We start from the raw sequence: 26,051 nt of genomic DNA, 5'->3' as shown, positions 1-26,051 counted from the left end.
CCAGATTCTTATGGAAGTTCAGAAATTCTTCTGTGGTCAGCAACATCTTCATGCTTGGTTGAAAGAAAAAACAAGAACTGATGTCTCTACATTCAGTGGAACTTCTGGCAAGGTTGAGGATCAGATTCAGCAGTGTGTTTCTGACTGCTTTACGCTCCCTAGCAATGCCAAGCAGCTGTAAAGCTTTTAGTCTGCTGCTCAGGCTGGAATTTCAGCTGCTTTGCATCACTAGGCTGGTACAGAGCAGCCAGAACACTTCTGCGTTTGGGGTTTGCACAGAGCTTTTTCAACAGGGCAATTCACCTGGTATGCACACACCAGGGAATGTGTGCGGCAGGCTCGGCAGCATCTAGAGGAAATATATAGGTGAGTGAGAGCTCTGATGACATGATCAAATCATAGCCTCATTACAGGCTAGGCCTTTAAACTGTGAGGTTTGTACTGAATTCCAAAGTTTATATTTTCTTCTATTACATCTATTCTCTCTGAGCAGCAATATGCTTACAGTATGCATCATGCGGTGCACTATTTGTATTTCGTATCATAACATTTCTCTGCATTTGTAATTTTGTACATGATTTCCAGTATTTTAATTTGACCCACCAAGGCAACAACGTGCGTTTTGGGGCACGCTCCTTAAGTGCCTATTACCCCGCCACACACGCTGTGCTTCCAGGGTGCCCGGTGTCCTTCTGAGAGCTCCTGCAGTGCCCGAGAGGAGCTGGGAGAACTCTGGCAGGGAAGTCGGGGCAGGCTCTCTGTTTTCCGCTGGTGTAAAGAGCCCTCTGCGTCCCCCCTCGGCCCTGGCCACTGCCCCTTCCCCAGCGCTTGCGAGCTCCGATGCCCCATCCCCGCGCTGCAGGGCAGCTGATGGTGGCTGGGAGGAGGGGCAGAACCCCGGACCGGCCGCCGCCTCCCCGGGGCGACACGTGGCTCCGGCGGGTCCCGGGGCTGGCGGATGCTGCGGTGCCGTCCCGGTGAGATTCCTCTGCCGGTCTGCAGCGGAGGGGCTTTCACAGCATCTTTTTTTTTTTTTTTTTCCTTTTTTCCTCTCTCTCCCTCTCATCCGCCCAAGTTTTCTTTAAAAAAACCCCAAACTTTTTTCTTCTTTACTTTTTTTTTCCCCTTGCAAGAGCCACGCCGTGGAAAGACGGGGTGGTGGAGGAGGGAGAAACCCCTCCCCTTCCCCTCCCCCGTGTCTCCTTCCTCGGAAAAGAAACACTTGGGGGGTTTCCTCCCCTCCTACCCTTCCCCTCCCTTCTGTGCCTCTCCGCTCCGCTCCCCGGAGCCGAAGCCGCCGCCGCGGCGCCCGCCCGCCCCGCGGCCGAGGAGGGCCCGGCGGAGCAGCCGCGCCGCCCCCGGGTAAGCCGCGCACCGGCCCCTTTGTGAGCGGAGGGGCCGGGGGGGGGATGCGGAGAGCGGCGGGGAGCGGGGCCGCCTCCGTTTGGCTTCGGGGCGGGAGAGCGGCGGGGGCCGGGCCGGGCAGCGCCGCTGTCGCCCCGGCACTGAGCGCTCGCTCGCACCGGAGGCAGCGCCGCCCGCCCGTGGCCCCGGTGGTGCCGAGAGTAAGTTGTGCTGGGTTAACTGGAAACGGCCTTTTTGGGGGGCGGGCTGCGAGAAGTTTGTCTGTCCGTCTGCCGGTCTGCTCCGGTCCCCCCTTGGCTTATGAAGGGGTGCAGCCCCGCTGGTTTGGCTCCTGGGGGCATTGGGGCCGTTGTTGGCTGGGAAGAAGGAGCGCGTTGGGGCTTGGGGGGGCTTTCCCGAGGAGTCGGGGGACATTTGGGGTGCTGGCATCTCACTGCCGGCCTTGAAGGGAGCCATGTGCTGTACTGAGGTGGCGGCGGGGTGCTGGGAGTAGCCTGGGAGGCTCCGTGGGGACTGTGCTGCTGTCAAGGTGTTCTTCACAGCGTCAGAGTAGGGAGATGCTTCTTTTAAAGTGAAACCTGCAAATTATGTAATGTCCTAGATGGGTCTGTAGGGAAGCAGCCGCGCAGGTCCGGGTAACTTGGTCATCACACCACTTCTTTCCTTTCACGTAAAGCACTGGAGAAGCGGTGCTCAGAGTGTTACACTTAGTCTTAGCTAAGGAAAAGGGAGCTGCCTTCCAGAAGTGAAGGCGTTACAGGGAAGCGGGGTGACTGAACCAGGGGTGTACATGCCCGTTTGGGGTTGCCTTGGAAGGCAGAGAAACTGGCCCTCCTCCAGACCTGGCACAGTCAGAACGCAGCCTCTTACCTTGCCGTTTCTCAGAAGATCAGTGCTGCGCACCCATGAAAACCCTTATCGCAAAGGTTATCGCTAAATCCTTCTTTATGCAATCTGAGTCATGGTGCTCACAGCCATGCAGGATCCGCTACTCACTTTTTCCCACAAACGCACGCGCTGTTACTGAGAATTTTGGAATGGTTACCACGTAAAACCTCAGCTCATGCTACTCTTAGGATTCTTTTTTTCCTTTTTTAAAAATTTAGTTTAAGTGCATATTCCTTCCTGGTTAGTACAAGCTTGGAAACAGGATCTGGATGAACCCCAGAGGTAACTGAGAGGAACTCAAGAATGTTAACTTAGTGTCCTTGGCTGTTTTCTTCTCCTGCATGGTGAAAAAGGGGGATGTGGCTTGACCATTGTTCTGGAAAGTTGAGGGTAGAGGGTATTGTTAGCAAGCTGCTATTTAGGACTGTGTGGTCCAGACAGTGCCATTTACTAGTTCTAGTCCTTGCAGCTTTCAGAGAACTTAAATGAAAAACCCAGTCACATGTTGACCACGCTCAACTATGTAAAATGGGGTGAACTCAGAAACAACTAGTTTCCTGATGTTTCATTCTCTATTGACTGTGTCCTTAAGAAGGTATGCAAGCATATCTTCTTTCTCCAAACAACTGCAACTGCAATTCAGATGCTGTGTGAATGTCAAATGGGCTATTCAGTCACAGCAGGGCAATGGTCATGTGCTTAAAAATATGCACATGCACAGAAGTTTGTGAGACTGAGGCTGTATTATCACATAATGTTGCTCTTGGTTGAATCAAGTTACGATGAAATGTGGCCAGTCGCTGCAGATGAAGCCAAGCTTTGTTTCTGTGTTCATGAGTGATTCTGCTGGGTATGTGATTTAAAACATAGCTGTTAAGTATGAATTCTTGTTCCCTCCAAGGGAAGGCTCTTGGGCACAAACCCTCAGAATTACTGGGATGCCAACCTCCCACACAGGTTCGCATCTTTTCCTGAGTTAGACTGGGATCTGGGCCTTTGTTATTTCTGTGCTTCTTGTTAATGTTCAGTATGTTGTATGTCCTTTAATAACCTGGCTTGCTTATCACTTACTTAAATGTAGTGGGGTTGAGTGGCAGGGGTTTTCCGTAAGACTGAGTTGGAAGGCACAGGTAAACTTTGCTGGAGTCCCCAAAAACAGGCAGAGAGGAGCACTGGGGAGAGGCTGAGCTTCTTCAGATCCTCCCAGGTGTGTGTCTCTGTCCCCACCGTGCCTGCTCAGAGAGGGCCAAATTCAGTTTCCAGATGACAGCTTCAAGCATGCAGCCAGTGCCTCTTACCCTCCTCAGTCCAGCTGGGATTTCTGTGAAGTTGGTGGTCGGTGTGTGCAAGGATAGAGCTGGCATTGGGTGGTGTAAATTCTTAACTGTTGTCACTAATACTGCGGTTGCATTGCTGAGAAACAAAGGAGAAAATGTGCCTTTGGAGCTGTTTTTTTCCCCTTGTTTCTCTTTTTCTCTAGCCCCACTGGGAATGTTTGGTCTTTTCTCCTAGTCTATCCCTGCAGCTCCTTGCCACCCCTCTCTCCCCCTGCCACCCACAGGCTTGTCTGTCCTGATTTCTCCAGCTTTGGTTTGGTCAGCAATAAAGAGATAGTGCCAATACTTAAATATGACATCATTTGGGTCGGGTTGATACTGTGGTTAGATTAATAAAAGCTGTGGGGAGGTGGTGTGTTCCTGAGCTGTTATTCCAGGCCGCTGCAGACCTCAGCTAGTGGTGCTTGCCAAAAGCTCACAAGATGGGAGAGGAGGGCACGTGCCTCTCTGTAACTTAGAATGTGGATGGTGTGAGAGCTGAGTATGCCATACAGGGACGATATCTTTTTACAGAGTGAAGGTGTTAAGTGTGTGTGTCATTAGGAGGCATATTTATTTAAAATAATGCCAGTAAATGCTACATTATTTAAATCCTTGGTTACGTGTAAGTAGAGGCAGAAGGCAGGTATGATAGCAACTTAACCCCTTTTATCCTGTCAGTCTGCTTCATTATGACCTGCTCTTCTGGTCTGCATTTGTGCATATCCTGCATCCTTCTGCCTCAGTAAGGTATTTATTAGCTCACCATTTTGCTGACAACAGTCTCAACCTTTAAAAAAAAAAAAGATGCAGTGGTGTTTGATGTAGCAGGATTTGGTGACTTTGTGTTAGTGAGTGATCAAAATGACAAATAAAATTCTTCTTCCCTCTCGCCCCTGACCAAGTTAAGATTTAGAAGTGAGAGGTGTAGAAAATCCCACTTTTTAAACTTCTGGAAATCAATGCTTCTGTTCAATAGGTATTTAATGGTATAAAAATGTAAATTCAGTTTTAGTAGAATGGCTAAATGCTGGTTTGTGTTGTCTTTGGAGACTTTAGAGCTGCCCCTTATTTTCATCCTCTTCAGTGGAGAAATGAAAAGGCCTGTGTGCACTTCACAGGAAATGAGTGTCTGATACAGGCTTGCAGGCTGCACATTTCCAAGAACTGCTCTCAAGGTATTTTGATAATGTACATTCTCTCTGCCTTCTCCCTTCCTGCTCCTCCTGCACTTTGTGTGCTTCTGCTTTTTCGCAAACACATGCAAAGTTGAGGGGAAGAATCGAATGGTGCCACTATTAAGTTTGCAGATGGGCTCCTTTAGCTTTATACTGGAGCAGTGGCTGGCAAAATGGGATTAAGCTGGCAGCATTCAGTTGCCTTTGTTGCAGAGGTTTTTGTCCTTCCCCCCACTCCATGCAAATGCTGAAGAAAAATTTTGACTTCAGATTGTGACTTGTGCAACAAGGGAGTTTTTTGTGTGTATGTGATTATGCAGTTCAGAAACAGTTTGGATCTACTTTCATACTTCTTCAGTAGCAAAGTTTATTTGGAAACTTAGGCTAAAGCTAAGAAAATTAGTGTGGCTGTTAGCAGTTGGAAAATGCCAGAGATTTGCAACCTGAACTGTGTAGCTGGGCTTTTGCACATCCTGCTGAAGGTGCCTTGCTGAAGCGAAGTTTGCCTCAGTTGGCACACTAGTGGTAATGAGCACAGGTTTGATTGTGCAGGAATGGTTTGTTTATGCTTTTTGACAGACCAGCAGTGTTGTTCTTCATCCATATTTTAGTTCTTCCTTGTTTTCTGGTGAGATTTTGTGGTGTGGAAGGAGGGAAGTCGGAGCTGGAGAAACATTTACTGCTTTAGCAGTAAACACTGAAATCTGCCATTTGTGTAGGATGCACGCTGATATTCAAGTCAGCACATCCAAAGAAGAGGTGCTGTTCTTTTAGTCATAAAAAATGGGGAAAACATGGGCAGAGCTAATTTTAACTCTGCAGTAGGTCCATAGTTGATTCCTCATATTGACTTCATATACCCTTGTTTACTACTTCAGTTTTACACAAAGGTTATTTATGCCTTGTGCTGGGGCCCCTGTAGTGTTATGTCAGGTTTGAATGGTTAAGAGGTATCTTAAAAAGGTATTGCTAAAAACCCCAGCCCTTTGCTGTTGGATTCCTCTGCCTAAGATCTGCTAAAGCATGACATGGTGGGTACAGCACAGAAACAAAGCAAAAACTTTTGAGAAAGAAAAGAAATGAGACTCCTTAGATCAGCTCTCTCACTTTCCCCAGTCTATATAACTGGAGTTTTTCCTTTTATGAGTTTTAAAATTAGTTACTTTTCAATCTTGGTCACCTTTGAACTTCCTCTCATCTGGTTTTCTGAAAGAATACAAAAAGAATGTCCTGATTGTACTGTACCTTTCTCTGGCATCCCCTTGTATATATATATATATATATATATATCTGCTCTCTGGGCATGATATTTCTCCAGTTTCTCTTTGTACAGTTACGTGTTGCTTCGTATTGCCCATCTTTAGGCCTATCCTCTTTGTTTCAGCTCTGTATGTTTTTATTTCAGGTGACTAGAACTGACTGTATTCTCTCAGGTGGTGACATTACTGTTATGTTTCCACCCATCCATTTTGCACCCTCACGCTCCCGCTTGCTTGTGGGTTTTTTAATGACTGCTTTTGCATTCGGAGCTGGAGCTTTCCTCAGTGAACCCTCAGCACTGTTACTCAGCTCATTGGTCAGCTGTGCCACTTAATTTATTGCCCTTGAAAATACAGACCCAGCTGGTTTTCATACAAGCCTGTGTGCATTTGCATGTGTCAGGACAGAGTCTTGCCTGACCTCCTGGTGCTTTCCTGCTGATGAATTTTGAGTGACCTCTGACTTCTCTGTTCTGCAGTGAGTGAAGTGATTTTGTCACTGTTTACCCTGGGAAGGTGATGGAGAGGACCCACCACGTTTTGAGTTGGCTGCCTAGATTAAAGTAACATGAGGCTGTAAGCTGCCTGCTGGGGGGCAGAGTTAGGCCTCGGGGGTTTGAGGTGTGAGTAATGACAGCTTGAAGACAGGGAGAGACAATTCTAGGAGGAGACCTGGGTCAGCATGTGAGTTTGCACAGTCGGGGGGAGGGAGGGAGATGCTTGCGTAAGAGATGGGGGAGCCTTTGGGCTGCTTGTACCCACCAACCTGTTGAGGAGTGAAGTGGGATGCTCTGCAAAGTGGGCTGAGTTGAAGCAGGGGGAAGATGCAGTGGCTGGGAGGGTGGCAGAGAGGTGACCAGATACGCAGCGGCTGAAATGCCTTTGTTTCCTCTGGCCACCCCTCTTCCACCTCCCATTCACCCTGTGGCATGACTGCTCCATGTCTTCTGCCCATCTGCTGTGCGGGTCCTGGGGTGCTGCTGGCTGCTTAGCTTGTGCTCTTTTTGACTTGCTTCTGGTATGGGGGCTTTGGGGAAGCACAAAGTGTGTCCTCTGCTTCTTCAGGTACCATCTGCCTGATGGGGAACTCTGCCTGGGGATTGGCTCTCCCCCACACTAGGTAGCCTTGTGCTGCTCCTGCCTCAGCAGCACATATCAAAAAAAGTTCCTTCCAATACTTGCAGCCTTCTGGCAATTGGTAGTGCAGCTGATTTGATTGAGAGAGCACCTCTCTTTGTATCTCAACCATCCATTTCCAATTCAAAATCTCTGGGTATGGTCCACTGTGCCCAGCTGGCTTTCTGGTTTTATGTCACTTTTCCTCATCGCTTCTGATAGAGCACCCTCTTTTTTCCCTTTAGGTTAATCAGCATTAAATAGTGGGGAATCTCCTCAACGTCCTGTGCAAGAAAAAAATAATACCTGCTTGCATGTGTAACTTTCCTGCAGTGTCCCTGTCCCCACTAGCTGGTATCCCACTCAACTAAATGATCCCCCCAGAGGTTTTCTGTTTTTGATAAACTGAAAATGCCATATGTTTTCTGGGTTTTGTTTGTTTATCTTGGCCACCTACTGTCCCACTTTCATGACAGCCACGCTCGTATTAATTTGTTCCCTACTGTCAGTAATTTATATTCCTTTATATTGGCTCCTCCAGGATTATTTTTTCATCTTCTGAAGGATTATTGAGGTTGTAGAGAGATTTGGACAGGGGCTGTGGTTTTGTAATGTGTGTGTTTGATGTCTCTGATCCACAGCAGAGGCCCTTGCAAGCTGTTGCACTTACAGCTAATACCTGCAGTGTGACCTGTGTTGTCCCCCAAGCCTGTCCTCTTAGCCAGGCAGCATCTCTGTGCCATCATTTGTGGAAGGTCTGCACGCTCTGTCACTTTAAGATTTCCTAAATAACCTTTCATTACTTAGTTTTTCTTTTTTAATTCTTTATACTTTTGATTCTCAGGACTAGTTTCTTTATTTTGTGTGTTGGAAATCCCCCACTATAAAACTTAGTGTTGTGGTGTGTCTGTGCTTTCTGACCCTTGCCCTTTCCTCTGAAGGCACAGTAACTGGTGCTGCGTAATGGCCTCTCACATCTTCTGAAGCTGGTCCTTCTGAAGAGTCAAGGCAGGGTGTCTCCCTTGTCCCCCTGTGCTCGTGTTGGTTAATCACCTGGGACTCTTCTCTAGCAGCGTAGTTCTGATAAGGATACCGAACCAGTTTTAGCTGCAGGCACTGCTCATTTCTCAGAGTTAGCTTCTTCTTTGAATTCCTTTCTGGCTCAATGTGATGGTTTTGATAAAAAGCCATGGTTGTCACAGGGACCACTGATGGCCTTTGTGTCTCAGGATTTACTCATTTCCTCAAACAGGGTTCTGGAACAACTGAAAAAAGTGAGTTTAGTAGAGAGAGGCAGAGGAAGTGTACCTGTGCTGCTGGTCTGGGGGTGGGGGGAGCTGGTAATGCTGAGGAGCCATGATGGGTGGAGGCAGCCCTGGGCATCACTACCCCCTTCCCACTGATCCCCCTCTCAGCAGGGAGATGGGACAGAGCATTTCAAGTGGGAGACATGAGGGACTGCTGTTATCGTGGCTTCTTTCTTCTTCCTCATTGTGCCCTCTCCCCATCTCCTTGTTTCTGCCCCTAAACCGGGGAGTGCTCCAGCCACCTTTCCAGAGGGCTGCTTCCCGAGCCGGTGTGTTGTGTGGAGGGAGGGAAGGCAAGGCAGCAGCACAGACTTTATGTTCCCTGGTCGAGCACAGGGCTGAGGTTTTGTGTAGTTCTGCAGCACTGACATTCACAGGAATGGCTGCTCACTGTGAAACTGCAAAGGTCAGGAGCAACGCAACCGAGCTTCCCTCACTTACCAAACATGCTGTTGGCCAGAGGCAAGCAACAGCTCTCTTTGCTTAAGCCATGGCAGGATAGGCTCAGCTGCAGCTTTGGAACTTGGTAGTAACTCCTCCTGATTTCCTTTTTCTAACTTTTTTTTTTTTTACTTCTTGTTTCCCCAGTTACAGGAGAAGGCAGAAATAATTCAGTCTCCAGTAGAAGCTGTCTTTGCCAAAAGTCAAATGGTAGTTTTGGTAGTTTTACTTGCTGTGGAACAAGCTGTAGGTGCTTGTGGCTACTGCAGAGCAGCCTCTGAGTTCAGGGAAGTGATGAGGCTTCTCTGTTATTCTGAAATGGCAGGATTACAGTTTCACATTGGGCTATTTTGATGAGGAATAGGCTCTTCTATTTGAAAGTATTTCTGAAAGTGCATAGCATTTCCAAAGTATGAGGAGGGGACCCTAAAAATGGGTCTTTCTTCCAGCTCTTTCAATTAGCCCAGTAAAGACAATTAACTTTTCCTGTAAATTGCCACCTTGTTGGGTCTTTCTTAACGCGTGTCATGCAGAAACCAAACATGCTTGTAGACTTCCCTGTCTTGAAGAATATTTGGCACACATCACACTGTCTTGTTGGTTTTCTTGGAGTAAAAACCTTTTAGCCCCTTTCGGCAAAGTGCCATATTAATTCAGAAAACATGTGTCATTGAAAAATATGTTAAGAAGTACTAAACATGAATATCAGATCCATGAAAAGTTATTTGTGGGTTTTGAAGTATGTTTTCCAGCCCCAAAATGTTGGGAAGTGTTTGATAAGACCAGTCCTCTTGCAAGATGTCCAGCTGCTAATTCCCAGAGCCTGCATGCAGGATCTTCCTGCACTGGGTCTCTACTGTGTGAAATAGGAACTGCCACAGTGTGTCTGCTGCCTCATCTTATTTTATTAAATACTGCATCCATGAATGCTGGTTACATAGGGAAATGCGGTTTTGGTTTGGGGTATGTATGTGTGGTGTGATTTGGGTTTTTCCCATGTATTCCCTCATGTGTCAGACATAATGGCAGCCTCACATCAAACTGCCATGGCATAAAAGATAGAGGGAACTGCAATGTCTCCGAGGCCTGCTTTGTGCTGGAGAAGTTGGCTGTGATTAACATTGGTCCTCTTGGCTGAGCTGGTCCACATTCCTCCCCTAACCACAGCTCCCTCTGTTCTCTTTGGCACATCTGTCTGTGCATCTCCTTTCCCTTCCCCCTCCGTGATCCCTTTCTGGATCAGCCCTAATCACCTTGGCTGTGGCAGGGTGCTCATGACAAGGGACATTGGTGTGGCCATGCACCATGGCAGTGACAGCACGATTCAAACCAGTGCCCGGTGGGTGGCAGGCGGTGGTGGCCATGGGAACCAGGCTGGCCCACCGTTAAAACCCAGTGCTGCGTGCTTGGCTCTTACCAGGGAGGTTTCTTCCAGCCCTTTGCTCAAGCTTTCCTTTGAAACAGCCTTCCCAACCACAAATCAGTAGGCAGCGCATTTCTGTGGGATGCAGACATGCAAACGAGATGTCTGCTCAGGCTCTGCTGCCTGGAGTGAGGATGCTGTTGCAAGGGCTTGCAGGGTACCTTGGGGAGAGCCTTTCCTAATTATCTCAGCCTCCACCTAACTGCTCTGGGAACTGCAGGGTTGATATCTGGGAGATGTCAAAGCCAAATGGAGTGGTCATGGGGAAGTGTAATAATGGGATAGACCTGCAGTTTTGCTAGCTGCAAGTCAACGTAGCTTGTGGGGTGTGTGCCCAGTTTGGACTGGACTGGGGAGGATGCAGAGAAGTGATGTTACGTGGGTACAAGTGAAGCTGTGCGGGGACTGCCTCTGAAAGGCATGCAGAAAGCTGGGATTGTTTTTTCAGCTTGCTGATGGATCCACTGACAGACACGTGATTGCACACGTGGTGTGACCCACCAGGTCAGTGGGTTTAGTTTTCCATCTGCGAGGCGAGAAGGAAAAGTCTTGAGAGCTGGGGAAGCAGGGCAGAAGAGTGTGGGCCAGAATGGAGTGTATCAATTAGGATAACTCAGCAGTGAATGGCTACCTACGTGGTGTCAAATAAGATACTCTAAATGTTGTGTGCTGTATTCACCACAAGTTGGGAGTTTGCTGTTCTGAGTGCTTATGTTTATTCCTGTTGCCATCATCTCTTAACATTTGGGTTTTATGGTTCCTGCTTCTGGAAGCTGATGGCAACTTTATGGTCTTTCCATTTGTCCTTAGGCCACCTGTGAGCTGCCTGGACCTAACCAGCTCACAGCTTTGTAAGTAGCAATAATAATAACAGCAATAATTGTCTCTGTTGCTATCTGAGGTGCTCTGTACGTGTTTCTACAGTAACACAGATCAAAGAGATCGAGACAAACAGCCTGTCCCCAGATTTGTTGTATTTTAGATGCACGTTACAGCATACTAATGGGCTTAGTCACCTGCTTGATGGATGTCTCTTTCTTTTCAAAGGATGGATCTGCTCTTAAGTAAAGCTGTGCAAAAACTGGGAAGTGCTACATCAGAGCTTTTGAATTTGGACCACTTCCAGGCCTGACATCCAAAAATTCATCCCTATGGGTGGCAAAGACAAAGAGGTAAGCTTTTTCAGGTGTCCTGGAAGAAGAGCGCGAGGATGCATCATAACTGAGTACTTAAGGCTGCTTTTGAATATGCCAGATTTGTCAAGGCCCAGGGAGCAGGGCTGGCTTGGCTAACACCACATGCTGTGTACAGTCCCCTGATTTACTAGAATTGTCTCCTTATATAAAATACACCGCCTTGCCTGGGTCGTAAGTGAGGAGGAAAGCAGAATGCCCTGTGTCAAGAGCACTTATTTTGAAAAGCTCTTGAACTTGCAGTAAATCAGAAAGTCTGGGGAAACTTATCCAGCTTTTTAATTAGCAGGATACCAGCTTTTTAGGGTATGTTGCTTTGGCTGCAAGTGTTGTTCTGACTTGCAGTAGGGAGGTAGTAACTCATTTGGGCATTGGGTTTTTTTGGAGGGGAGAAGAGGGAAAGCAAATCGTGGTGTGGCAAGTCAGCAGAACTAATTATGCATGTGTGTTTCATTACACCCCTGGCTTGGCTTATTCCTAATCCTGGGTCTGCACATCCTCCTTGATGTGGGAAGCCATGTACTCATAGGACCTGTTGACCTGTTAAAAGTGAACCTTAAAGGTAGTATCAGGCAGCACTTCCAGGGCTAATATTAATGTAACTAATGCTGTGCTGCAGGCCAGGCACTTATCTCTTGGAAATGGGTCACTGAAGCTAAACAGATTCCCCCCATCTGAGGCTCTGACCTATATGTAGATTTCAAACCAAGTGAACAAATTGTCAAGGTGCTATTTTTGCATGTACTTTAAATTTGAAATGATGACATGGTCTCAGTTCTTAGTCAGTCAGATTTCTAGTAGCAGTGGATTTTTCTTAAAGGCTTGGGTGAATGACTCAAGGTTGAAAACTGGGACAAACCAGTTTGGGGTTTTTTTCTATCAAATAGCATCTGCAGCCTTAAACAAATTATTTGTTTGTTGTTATTTTTAAAACTAGCCTGGAAATGAGTGACAGCTGCCTGCTTCTGTTTTCGTGCTTGAATTAAATTTTCAACCTTGACAAAATTTCCATTTGGACCCAAGAGAAGTTGCTGTTTAGGAAGGTTCTTTCTCACTCCTCTCAAAGCTATAGCCACAGCCCTGGAGGCACCTGACAGATGACCTTTGTTTTCTATAGGAGCTAGTGTCAGAGGGCCCTTAGCTTCCTCGCCCAGCAGAGAGGAGAAGGAAAGGGACAGAGACGCTGCAACTCCTTGTGGTGCCTTCTGTGCTGAGTTTTCGGTGGTGATAGATGGCTCTAGTTGCTGTAGTGGTGACTGTGTTTGTTTGCATCCTGCTCACTAAATCACCTTCACCTAAGATTCATTCTGACTTGCTGAATGGTCTGAACAGCTTTCAACTTGCTGCCCTTTTTTTTTTTTTTTTAAATGGAAAATAAAAAACCCAACTTGATTAACTCCTTCCTACCCCTCCCACCTTTCTCTAAGCATGGAATTTCCCTCCTACTATGACACTACCTAAAGGGCAAGATCAATAGGATTCAGAATAGTACCAGGGACATTAGCAGCTTGTGGACTGCAAATCACAGGGCTATAAGCTGGATAAGTGTCCCAGGCTGTTCTTGGAAAGGACGCTTACGGCTCCGTATATGAAACGTGCCTGGCAGCTACATTATTGGTATTACTGTTAAGTACTGAGAGAGATGTTAGATGAGAAAAGATGTCAGTAGTAAGGCATTGCCAGGTGCATGCCTGCTTTCCTGAACTACCGTGCCCGTGTGGAGGAAAGATGTTTGTCCTCTGGGGCGCAGTGTGCATGGCCACCCAGCTGGCATGAGCACCAAAAGGAATGTGAGGCTTTTGAATAGCTGGCAAAGGGTTCGAGACAGGGGAACCTTGCAAGAAGCTAAGCTTAACATAAAGCTCTTCCTGCAGAGCAAGCCCTCCACAGGTCCCTGCACATTCCCTGGGGGGCTGCCTGATATGAGCTCCGATGCTCTGGCAAGTCTGTGGTGGGGGGGGGCTGCTGGAGATGAAGTGTGTCTCTTCCTCTGCTGCAGGCTGTGCCAGCACTCTGTTCTGCTCCAAGCATGGCTGTGCTGTGAGTGAGTATGACTGGGTTAATGGAGTATGTCAAGGGAGCAAGGGCAGCATTTGGCGGCAAGCTACTGACTTGTCAGGCCTGGGGAAGTGGTATGTTACAGCTCAGCTTCTCACACAGAATGAGCCTCCGGCTTAGGGCTGTGGTTGTTACGTTTGTGCCTATACACACACATACACATCTAGAATATGTATTTTTTTAATATAATTGAAGTGACTTGGATGGCTGATGGCAACACTGGGTGTAGAGATTTGCATTTCTGAAAACAGCCTGGTGATAACACAAGGTGCAGGAGATGAGCAGGGTCATGACAGTACATTAGAGGATGGTGACTGGGAGAGGGCAGCATTGTCTGCAGGCAGGGGGAGTTGTCCTTCTGGAAGAAACAGAAGTTAAGAGTCTGGAAGGGCATCAGCAGTGTCTGGTACCAGTATAAAGTGAAGTCATTCATGGTAGTCCCAGCCTTGAAGCTGATGTAACATTTCTTGTAGGGGTTTTGATCTGAGACCTTTGCTTTCTCCTGACATAGCGAAACAGGCATGTCTTGGGATGAGGGAGTGGTTCCTGGGATTTGGTGAGAAAGGCTCATCCCTGTCTTCTGCTTTTGCTAAGTCCTGTTGTCAATCTTTTTGTTGGAGAAAGGGTTGGAGAGGTGCGAGGAAACCTTTCTACCTTTCATGAAAGAAAAAGTAAATGATACTTTCCTGCTTTGGGTAATCTTTCCCTTTTGATTTGTGGTGTCATTTCCCCTTTCCAATCTCAAGGCCACTCTGAAAAGTCCTAAACATCCAACAGAGGGAAATCTTGAAATGCAGAGATCTGCTAGGTTCAAGCCAGCCTGCTGGAGGGTGTGCAGGAGTCCCTGGCTGTGAATCACAGAAACCCAATGGATGCTGAGCTCTGTGAAGTGCCACCTTGTGCTGGTGGGGACCCAGCTGGAGCCCTTTCTGCACATATATCCTTGGTTGTCCCTAAAGCTGGGGATTGGTGACATGCAATAGCTCCTTGGTACCCTCTTTGGTACTCTTGCTGGTCTTTCTCCCTTGGGAAGTGTCTTGCCCAGGTTGAAGAAGGTATTGGGTTTGCCTCACTCTCCTTCTGTCCCACAGGCTGGATGCAAAGGAGGAAGCATGGTAAAGGCAGCATCTTTCCAGGATTCATGGGCTCTTTGAGAGATGATCAGAGGGAGGCCAGATGATCTGCACAACACACACACCACTGTTCCTCGTCTGCAAAGGCAGCATCGGAGCGTTCTCCCCAGCCCCGCGCCACCTGGCTTGCCCGATCGTTTCCGGATGTTTCGCAGCTGCGAGTGGGAAGTCCTGGAGCGATCCCTCAATATCCTCCAGGCCAGTGACTTCTACTGGGGCCCCTTGTCTGTGGGGGAGGCTCACGCCAAGCTCCAGCGGGAGCCTGTAGGCACCTACTTGGTGCGGGACAGCTCGCAGGGGAACTGCTTGTTCAGCCTGAGCGTGCGGATGCCCACGGGGCCCGTCAGCCTTCGAATCTCTTTCCAGGAGGGCTATTTCCGCCTCAAGAACTGGTTTTCAGACTGCGTGGTCCGGCTGCTGGAGCTGGTGGTAGCGGGGACCCGGAACAACCCCTTGCACTTTGATGAGATGGGGGGAACTCCCCTGGTCTTCTCTGAGCCCTTGTGCCGGAGCCGCCGGGCAGTGCCCACACTGCGAGAACTTTGCTGTCGGAGCCTCCCTGCCGGTGCCATGACGGGGGATAGAGCAGGGCTGGGGGCCTCCTTGGGGATGTGTCTGAGGGAAGAGGTGTTCTCACCCCTGGACAGAAGGGGAGGGTCAGAGGGGAGCGTTGGTCCCAGCCCCTCTCTGTCCTGGGCTGGGAGATGATGCCATTCATATGGGAGATGAAGGGAGATGCCTCTTTTATGGCTGTGCTGATGGGATGTGGGTCACACCAGTCAAGCTGGACTGGCTGCTGGGAGAGAAAGGGGGAGGGCAGAGGGAGCAGAGCTTGAACCCGGTGGCTGTGACAGATGTGTCCTCATACGTACACAAGGTGTGTGACTTACCCCAGACATGCCTGGGGTAAAGCCAGACCTGAAGAGCAGACATTTCCATCACCAAGTCCTGCTCTTTGCTCCATTTATAACTTAAAAGCTTCAGAAGGAGGTGAGTTGCCTGTCCTCCCAGGTCAGCCCTGTGTTCTCTTCTACCCCAAAGTGCTTGAGCTCATTTCTGCTTCAAATCTGCCCTTGTGAAGTGCAGCTGAATCCAGTCCCACAGCAGTGCAGCTTGGACATCGATGGGCGTGACCCTTGTGCTGACCCACGAAGATGTGGTGGAGCAAGAGCAAGTTTCACTCGTTGCAGCATGGATGTCATGCCTGTTACTTCAGAGGCCGGTGTTTGCACCAGAGTGAAACCATTGCAGCCGTGTACGATACATGCAGCTTCACTGGCTTTTGCATTGCTTTATTTGATTGGATTTTTGGGAGTGAAGATGGATTATGCTGTACTTAAGGGCATGGCATTCCTGCAGAGGTAACCCTGGTCTGGAGAGTCATATCTGCCCTGGGAGGGTGTGAAGAGATGGGATCCTGCACCCTTTCTTAAGCTCATCTGATAGTGTGCTGCTGCCATCTGTCGAGCATCAGAAGATGTTTTGGTTTTGCCTCTGAAAAGGCAAAGAATTTTTTATATAAAACTTCTAAAATTTTAATAAAATTTTTATATTGATTTTTAAAAGTCAGTGAATACATGGCGATAACTTCATTCCCTTGTAATGTTGGAAGCCCAGTTAGTTTAGTGCCCAGGCATGGTAATCAAGCTGAGACTGAACAAGTTAATTTCTCATAAAGAATAAAAGCAGAGCATAAAAGCAGAGTAGTCCTAGCTGGGAACATTAAACTTAAATTCATCTTGCAGCGTAATTAATTGAAGAAATATTCTAAACAGAGAATACTTCTGAAAATCCCACCCCTGCATTTTTAGAAAGTTTTTTTAGTACCTTAAAATTTGTACTGGGTGTTTGAAAAAACCAGTAATTCCAGATCTTAGAACAGGGCACAGCATCAGTGAACTTGAACTGGTGAGTATGAGTACAAATGGGAGGGGAACAGAGTTGGCTTAAATAGGGTCATGGTTCATTTCAGGAATAGCCAGGTATGATGTCTTCAAAATAAGTGAATGAAAACCGCTACATGGAAGGAGAAATTCAGGTACTCTAAAATTTGAGTCAAACCATTTTACATGCTGCTAAACATCCATAGCTGGGCAGGCAGCCTGCTGTGTTCATGCTGACTTTCCTCTTCAGACCTGTATGGAAGTAAAAAGCTGAAGAGGGGAAGAGAGCACACTGAATTTGCTCTATTGTCTTCAGGTGTCTTATCTGAGGAATTAAAGCGCGTGGTCAGCACAGAGAGAGATACAGGCTGTGATGCATCACAGGAGCCTAACTTAGACACTCTGAATTATTCTCTGCAGGGCTCTGTTGCTCTGCTGGCGGTGAGGTGCCTGGTTGACTGGCTCAGGGCATTGGCTTATGAACCAAGGTAGTTAAATGAGTGTCAGGGAAGTGGTGATCTTGTTCTTGCTGCCTGCTCCTCCCAGCTGCACGGAGGCCAGAGGCATCTCAGTGGCCCTGCAGCTACTGCATCTCTCAGCCCAGTGCAAAAGCAGGAGTTGGGATTGTTAATTTCTGCAGGTTTGCGTGCCGTGTGGCAGCTGATACATGGGCGTAGCGTTGCTTGCTGCTAGCATCTCAGGTGGCTCTGGGCACCTCTGGGACTGTTCCTGGCACTTGAGTGAAGCTCCTGCCTCGGCAGAGTCAGCCACACAGCTGCCCTCCCTCTCTGCCATGGAGGAGTGGGACTGAATCTGCTGGCCCAGGCATTATGTCCATCCCCTCAATCCTTTTCTTTCTTGAGGGTGTCTGCTGAGGTGCCTTGGTTGCCTTCCTGCCTTCCCTTCAGAAAGCAGGGGGGTGGAGGAGCAGTATAATTTCTTCCATGTTTAGAATCAAGGTCGGGAATGCTTCTGTTTTCTGGCCACGGTTATACCTCACTGAGGGAAGAGCTTTCTAACCGTATTGCTCTGACCTGGCTGTGAACTGTTCTCATTTGGCCACAAATAAGCATCTTGGGTTGTATGGCTAGGAGCTGCAGAAGAGCCCTATTTGCAGCCTGGATTGCACTTTAGGAAAATCACACCACAGGAGAAGGAAATAGTTTGGATTTTAATAAAGTCTACTTTATTTTGTTCCTTTTTTTTTTTTTTTTTTTAATTGCACAGCAAGGACTTGTCTCAGTCTTACAAGTAAGTCAATTCCATGCAGGGCTGCAGCAAATTGATTTGAGATCTGTGGATGAAAAGCAGTGAATTACTGCCAAGCATTGTTATATCGTGGAAGTTGAAAGCACATCATGTGTGAGTATCCTCATTATTCCCAAGGAGAGGTCATTTTGCAGATCAGGATTGGTGCAAGAAAGGAAATCAATGTAGAAAGAACAGGAAAGTGAAAAGTGCATTGGCTAAGGCAAGCGTTAGAGTCCTTCATTCTCTGCTTGGATGCTGGAAGAGAAACCTTTTTCTTTCAGCTCTTGAGAAAAAAGATGTACAAAGCAAAACTGTAAGAATTTACTTCATCGGGTTACACTATCCTGCTGCTTTCATGAGAGTGGGAGATGTTCACTTTAATGACCCTGCCTCTGAACGGGTCCCTCTGTCACGTAGGAGTAGCTCCTGGTGGTCTGTATCCAAATGTTTCTTTTGGTGGCTCCTAAAGGGACTTAAAAAGAAATTGCAAACTTCCTCACAACCTCTTGAGCACCATTTGGGGAATAGAAGAAAATTGTTTGCATTTTTATATGTTATGTTATACATTTCTCCAGCTGACTCATTTCAGTTTGTCGAGGAAACTTACACAGGCTTTGCAGATGGTTTTTTTCAAGTGTTCTTCCTAACAGCAGAAGTTGAAAAGTTTAGTGCTTGCGAGAAGAGGGGCTTCCTCTACCATGCTGTGAAGGGCCTGGATTTCAGTCCCAATATGCTGCAGGCATCCAGCAGGAAACTGCTCTTCGTCTGCTCCCAGCTAGCTGTCTGTTGGTAGTGCTCTGGGGCCCCAAGGGTTAATTTCCCAAAATTCCTCACTGGAACTTGCTAATAACTTCCATATGTACCCATGTGTGTGCTCAGGAGGGGCCCCACAGCCATCAGCTCTTGTAATAATACTTGATTACCTCTGACATAAGGGTCTGTATGTCATTAGGGATCAAGATTCACCAAAAGACACAAGTTTGTGCAAAACCACTTTAAAAACATTAACATTTGGTCATCCTCAGTGATTGGGAAATGAACTCTTCTTAGGTAGTCAAGCTTCAAAATTAGTCTGTGTACACACAGCTGGATCTCAGTTTTGACCCTCTACCCTGATATCCCTCTGAAAATGTGTGTTTGTGTCATTAGTCTTTAAGTGTGCTAAACTCCTTAATTTACAACACACCTTGGTTCGGGGAATGTGATGGCTTTGTCTGATTGAGTTCTTTTTGTCCCAGTTCCTTAGGTGTTTGGCATCTGTACAGTTAAAACTGCACGCACTGGAGCTTTCTGGCTGCCCTGTGCCATTCCCTAGTGCAAAGGCTGGGCTACTGAGGGCAGCCTTCAGAGAGAAAGCAGGTGTCAGAGGGAGATGTGGCAGAGTTGCTCTGAAACTTGTGATGCCTCCCTGCAGAGCTGCTTGGGTCTTGGCAGGCTCCTGCTGCCTTCTGATCTCAGCTGGGGCTGGCGGAGCTGGGGTTTTGATTCAGGCAAAGCAAAGTACTTCCAAACGCTTCCCGTGCAAGGGCTGGCTCAATAGTAGAACTCTTCAGCCAGAAAAGAGATGGCTGAGGTCTGCGGCAGAGATCTGTGAAGCCCAAATGCCACAGAGTAGGTGACCATGTGTTTTCTTAAAAATCCATGGAGGTGTCTGATGAAATACTCAAGTTTAAGACTCAAAGGAGACATTTCTTTCTTGTGACTTATAGTAGCCTAAGCTGTGGAAATCTCTGCCACAGGCCACCAGCGAGGCTAACCTCTATGTGGCTACAAAAAGGGATTAATGGTGATTGATGGAGTACCTCTGGAGGAGGAAAAGTGGAGTTGGGAAACAGGGGAGAGGCAGGATCCAGGTGGAGCTTTGAGTTCTGTGCCTTGTTGGACAGACCTCTGCTATGGCAGGAGTGTGGGAACAAGCCAGCCTAGGCTCAGCCTAGGCTCAGCCTGAGGCTCAGCAGCACAGGGTGCAGCCCAGGCCAGCTGAGCCGGTGGTTTGGCCAGGGACAGCTGTGCTGAGCTCCCAGAACCTGTGCTGGGCCTCTCAAGACAGAGGGGTCTGCACCTGGCAGACCTGTACACCCACCCCTGCAGTGCGGTTGCGTGTCCCAGCAGTCTGATGGCAGCCCCAAAGGGAGCAGCCCTTGGGCACTTCTTCCTGGCTTTCACAAACAGAAAAATTGGGACACCCATCTGATGCCTGGAGGCAAGCATCAGCACAGGCTGAGGATAAAAACATTGCCATTATTCAGAATGAGTGAAAGAGCCTGAACTGACAGCTGAGGGCATTGGGGGAGGCCAGCATCAGCCCGAGGTGACAGCTGGTTGGGGCAGAGGTGGGGGGTCCCAGCCTGACTAACTGCATGTCAGAAAGGAGCTGCAGAGCTTTGAGAAGCATAGCACTGGCAGTCTCCTAGGTTCATCCATCCCAGAGCAAACAACATGCATACACTTTTAAAGATTTTTGCCTCCTGGGCTACCTGCTTTCCCAAGACACCACCCTTGCCATCAGAGCTCTCAGTCTTTGAGCTGGTCCCAGGTGCTACTGAAATCAATGACCAGATTATTGTTCCCTCTGAAGATTTTGGATTAGGCCTCCCTGTTTTGTCAGGCTGATGTGAGCAAAATGTGGGTTTTCCGCACTAAACGTAATCAAAACAAACCCTGCTCCCACTGGCTTGTGCAACAAATCATGCTGGGGGAATTGCTGGCATTCGGCATGATTAGCCCAAGTGCAGATGCCTTCCAGCTTGTAAACAATAGCCTAAAGGATTGGAGAGGATCACAAACAAAGCACTTACAGACAAGACAGCATTTTCAAAAGGGACTTGAGAGCTTCTGTCCATTGGGGGTTTATCTTTTAAAAATAAACTAGAAGTAAACAAATTGACAGAGATGGCTCTGAAGAATCTAAGAGAATGAAAGGGAGGAGACTGGATATAACACTCCAAAAATTAAGTAGGGGAAAACTAGACAGGGCTAATGGATCCTCTTAGACTCCTCAACAAGATGTCCCACAGCCTTAGGGATGGGCAGACACTGGAAACCTCATCTCTCCCTGTGAATGAGGCCAGGTGGGATGTGTAAGGGATGCAGGAGAAAACCCTTCTTCAGTTCATAGGAGAAAAAAAAAATCCCTAAAAAGCAGTGAGAGCAACAAAAGAATCAGGCAACTTGTGCTTGTTTCATGGTGATTCAGTCTGAAAGAGACATTCGTCTTCCTTGAACTGCAAACTAGTGACAAATTGCTGTGAATTTCAGACTGAAAACTGTTCAAGTCATGTAAACCATAGTTTTTGTGTTGTGCTCTTAATAATGTTTTTTAAAATTTCATTTTCATATAGGGTTTTTAAGTATGGGCTGAATTATTTTCAATTATGTCTCATTTCTCCTGGCCCTGGCAGAGTGAAGTAGCAAGTGCCCAGCTTCACACTCAAGAGCTCCTGCAAGGGGACAGCAAGGTTCGTGACACTGATGGTCGCTCATTTAATGACATGGTGAATGGGAGCTGTGGCGAGAGCTTGCCAGCGTCTCTGTAACTGAGATGGTGTTGCAAGGAATGCTAAATCTGGAAAGACGGGAGCGCCCTTCACGCTTTCCCTGGTTCTGTGCCTGCTGGAAACACACAGTTCATCCCTCTGTTTCAAAGGTTCAGGTAGCAGCCATTCTGATCACAGAGCATGAGGTATTTACCAGGTCCTTGCTGCTAGACTTTCAATGCATCTAGAGTTGGTTTGGGACTCATGGAATCTCAAACCTAGAATAATACAGGTGCAAATCCAGATGCTCTTGGTAGTATCCAGCCTCCATGCTCTAAGTGCTTCAGCACTACGGTTGTACGTTCTGCAGTACTGAGTTAGGAAGGACTGATGGTTCCTTTGATCCTTGGTCTTCTCTAAGGAGCGCACCAAGACATTGGGATGGGAGAATGGGGTGGTGGAGAACATGAGCTGCAGATCTTTTCCTGCTCTTCCAGACTCTGCAGGGACTCAACCAGATATGAAGGCAACTCTAATGTACGTGCTGAGATACCTAAAATAAGCCATGCAAACAAATCAGTCGTATGTTATCCAGATGGGACTGTTCAAATCCAGTAATAGCAGTAAAGTGCTCCCAAACTCTGCAGAGAGAGAGATTATAGAAGGATCAGGTATAATTATAGTGCCTTATTATTACCATTCTCATCATTCTTTCTAACAAAGCTTTTCAATAGGATGAAAAAATTTCTTGCAGGAGATCCTAATGTGTTTGCTGGCATTTTTTTCATTCTTCCTTCTAAGGCTGTTCAAGTCAGCCCCTGTAAATGGTGTTAATAAATATCATAATGATCTTGGACTGTATTATCTTTCAGATGAAACCTTCTTTAGCATCTTTTTATGGCCTTGACTGCAGCAAACCCTTCTCCTGAAACACCTCATTGTTGCTACCACTACAGAGAGCACCAGCAAAAATGTCCCAGTGCTGCTCTGATCCTTGCCTTGATCCAAGCTCTTCCAAGCAGGGTTAAGTAATACCTTGAAATATTAGTGGCTTGTCTATGTACTGCTCCATATATTCCACCTGCAATATAGGTGGAATCACTCAGCAAAGATTCTCTACTTTGGAGAAAGTCTTTGAGCTGGAGGTATGTATCTGCAAGCTGTTCTTTCCTGCTTGAGTCCTGTCTCCTCCAAACACCATCAGTGTTTGTGAGAAAAGCCTGGGGTTATCAGGATCAGACCACAGGCAAAATGGATGCAGGAAACACACATCCTTGTCTGCAGGTTGGTCCTGTGGGCTGGCACCACTCAAGAGAAGGAAAAAAGCTCCCTGGTATTTATTCAGCAGCATCCCTTTCCAGATCACTGCAGATCCCTGGAAATACTGGCGTAAGAGCCTGACAGCTCACCTTGGAGGCACAGCCCCACAGCAGCTCTGAAACCCAGTGTGGACTTCCCAGGGAGGGGATTTCTAACAGGAGGGAAGTCCCAGGCAGCACTTCCCCTTCTGCAGCTCTGCCAGCTTAGGGAGCAACTTGCTATGGGGAAGAGCTGTCAGTGAGCATGGGGACAGTAAAAACTCTACCGACACATCTCGTTCTTAATCTGCAGCACACCCTGCACTGCCATCCTTGTGGCCCTGATTCAGTGAATCCCTTGCATCTCTCTCAGCTTGGGGACATGCCTCTGCCTGTGTCAAGTATTGCAGTGCAGGACAGCATCTCTCCCAGGCTCCATGTCTCCATGCCCTGCTCCACCTGCAAGTCCTGGGCAAGCCAGGAGGAGAGGTGATGCAGTTTGAACAGACGCAGCTGACTTGGAGGGGGATGGGTTACGTTTGTTTCTTGGACTGGGAGGAAGGGGTGGTTTGCTGAAATGGGTCTTTCTCCTCGCATCTCTCCTGAGCACCTTGGCAGAGCCTTGCTCTCAACTCAATGAAAGTAGGGCAGAGTCTAACCACATTTCAAGCTGTCTGCGTTTTTGGATTCTCGGTAACTGTGATCTCTATCTGTTCCTAGAAAAGATTTAAACAACTTATAAACCACAGCTGGAGAGATAATAAAGGAAGCAGTACCGGGGTAGGGAAGGATCTTCCCAGAGTGTACAGAGTGAGGAGAGAGTGGTCTGCAGGAGAAACCACGGGCCCAGCTGTGGTAGAGGGTCTCAGCATGGCTACTTGGGCTGTAGAGGGACACAGAGGGGCTGCCTCAAGGAAACCTCAGCAATATTAGTAGCTAGGTATAAAATAGGGTATATGTATATACATGCATATATATATATATATCTCTAAAAAGAGCAAGTGGAGATACAAAAGAAGGGGTCTGAACTCCGCTATGGTGTCCATACAGTCTCACCTCCGTGCACTTTTCCCGCTGGGGTTTGTGTCTCCATGCAGACAGGATATGCTTCCTCTTGTACTCCAGGGATTTTTGCATCTCATCCCTGTGCGACCCACATCTATCATCACACAGTTTTCCAAGGAGAGGACACCCCTTTCCATTGGAGGGGTTGGAGTGGGTTCAGGCTCAGTGCCTAACCTCCAGGCCCACAGAGAGGTTCACAAAACCCCTCCCAGGTCTCCCCATGGCCTATGGCAGCCTTGGATGCTTCCAGTGCGCTCAGCAGTGGTCTGTTAGGGTTTGAAAAACAAAACCCAATGATGTTTCTCTTGCATTAGGCCAAAACTACAGATCCTTGTCCTGTAGTTCTGTCAGCCAGGAATGTAGACAGCAGGTGGGAAATTCAGGGGTAGGGAGGAAAACAGAATGAAACACATTTCTGTATTGGCAAAAATCCTAGCAGAGATGTGGTTCTTCCAGTACATGCTTTTGCCAGGATCCTTTATTTAGTTTTCATAGCCAGAATAGGGCCTGGTGGCAAAAAGATGTTTTTCCACCCTAGGAGGGTGTGCTATTACAGCTGTATCAGCCTGCATATTCTCCACAGTTCACAATCAAAGCAAAGTTGAGGAATTAATAGAAAGAAAAAACCAACATATTCACTTGCCAATGAGATACTTAGCTACTTAATCCTTTCCCAGCTTTCCTCCTGGGAGCTGGCAGAAGCCTAGTGTACATGAGGAAGGCTGTGCCAATCTAAAGCAGGGTGTGACTGCACTCAAGTGTCCTCTGTGGGGTTCTATGCTGGTTCCCAGGGCCATTGCAGGTGTGCTGTCGGTTCTACTTCCCAGTGTCCTGAGCTGAAAAAGGAAGACATTAAAAGGAAAAGGAAATAAAAAACAAAACCCAGATAAAAGGGAGAGGAGGAACAGGGAAAGGAATGAGGTAGTTTTGGTGAAAGGGAGTGCAGGGACTTCTTGAACAAGCTCAGGTGGAAGTAGCTTAGATTCAGAGTCAGCCATGGGGCAGGCCTGGGTACCTGGGGGCAGTCAGAAACTGTTGCCAGGCTGCAGGGAGCTGGAGTTGGCACAGCTGGCTGGCTCAAAGCAGGGCTGAGGCCCAAGCAGTTTTCCTGCACAGACAAGACCAGAAGGGCCATCTGGCAAGGCCATTGCTGGCAGGGACCAGTCCTGTGGCTCCCTTGCAACTGCTGCCATCTTGTCCAACATGATCCTCCCTCTGTGTGCCCTGCACAGGACCCAGCACCTGCCAAACTTGCCTGCCTCCCACCCTTCACCCCCAACGGAGGGGATGCACAGTCCTTCACTCAGGACAGTTTCAGGGCATGATGTGCACACCTCAAGGCATGGAGCTGGCGAGCAGGGGCTCAGGAGCTCCTGGTTTAGGAGAGCACTGCTGGCAGCATGCCCTGCTCCTGCCCAGCATCCCACCCCCAGCATTTTTGCTGCTAATGTGAGAAAGTTTGGGCTGGCCTGGTCATGGCACTGTGGGGCTGGTGACACCTCAGCGGGGCTGCGAGGATTGTGTGCCTGTGACTCCCCCCCCCCCCCCCCCACTCATGGTCCCATGGGAGCTGTCGAGGAGTGTGAGTCTGTGGCTGTTTGTGGGGACACTCCTCTGAGCCTGCCCCAGGTGAGGCAACCACAGCAAGCTGAACACCATCACCAACACCTTGACTAGTGCAGCACCACTGGTCAGCAGCATGAAATAGGTACCTGGGCTCTGCTCGTGGTGGGAAGCATCCACACGTGGTGCCAAGAGGCCTCTGTAAGGTGAGAATTGTCATTCGTAATAAAACTGTCCTCACTAGCACTGGCAGGAGTGGGGAGGCGGTGCCAGGGTTGGAGGCAATGCTGCCGGCAGCTCCCTGTGCTTTGCCCCCCGGCTGGGGGCTGCTGCCCCCCAAAAGGGCTCAGCAGAAGTGACCCGGCTGCCGCTGCCAGAGAGGGCTGCGAGGGGAGTGTCCAGTGGTGGGGCAAGAGGTGTATGTGGGGTGACTGGGCTGGGCTGCTGCGGGGAGAGTGACCTCTGGCAGCAGAGAGGGGCGACGAGAGCAGGACACAGCGGGGATGGGTTACACCCACGGCAGACAGGTTCATTTTCCCTTTCTACACGCCGTCTTCTGCTGCTGCTGCCTGACGGGCGAACTGCGGCTGCAGTATCTGCAGCTTGCCGAGTAAAAGTTGTTCCTCGAGCTGTTGATTACGGTTAATTAGCATTAATTTTGCCTTAAGTGGATCCTAGTCATGCTCGTTTTCTCCAGGGTCGCAGCTCCTCCGGTCCCCCGGTGCCCTGGGCCCGTGGTGGGTGGGCGGGTGCGGGAAGGAGGGAGGGAGGGAGGGGGCGGCCGGGGTGGCGGCGCCATCTTGTGGGCGAGGGCGCGGGTCGGCGGGAGCGGCTGCCG

General features: G+C 48.4%; 1 protein-coding gene across 4 annotated transcripts; it reads left to right on the top strand.

Moving 5' to 3' along the window:
* Nucleotides 1–953: 953 nt before the first annotated feature.
* Nucleotides 954–25,130, top strand: LOC125324997 (suppressor of cytokine signaling 1-like). Of its 4 annotated transcripts, none has more exons than XM_048301616.1 (3): nucleotides 954–977; nucleotides 11,341–11,465; nucleotides 14,636–25,130. In XM_048301616.1, exon 3 carries the CDS (start codon nucleotides 14,702–14,704, stop codon nucleotides 15,383–15,385), a length of 684 nt encoding a protein of 227 aa, XP_048157573.1. In that variant the 5' UTR covers nucleotides 954–977; nucleotides 11,341–11,465; nucleotides 14,636–14,701; the 3' UTR covers nucleotides 15,386–25,130. The 4 variants fall into 4 exon arrangements, with proteins under 4 accessions (XP_048157573.1, XP_048157572.1, XP_048157570.1 ...); XM_048301615.1 differs by lacking the exon at nucleotides 954–977 and adding an exon at nucleotides 1,312–1,362; XM_048301613.1 differs by lacking the exon at nucleotides 954–977 and adding an exon at nucleotides 1,479–1,565.
* Nucleotides 25,131–26,051: the final 921 nt, after the last annotated feature.

Source organism: Corvus hawaiiensis, chromosome 4 (assembly GCF_020740725.1).
Source record: "Corvus hawaiiensis isolate bCorHaw1 chromosome 4, bCorHaw1.pri.cur, whole genome shotgun sequence".
Taxonomy (NCBI): domain Eukaryota; kingdom Metazoa; phylum Chordata; class Aves; order Passeriformes; family Corvidae; genus Corvus; species Corvus hawaiiensis.
Note: the sequence above shows the minus strand (reverse complement) of the source record. Positions and strands in the feature narration are given on the sequence as shown.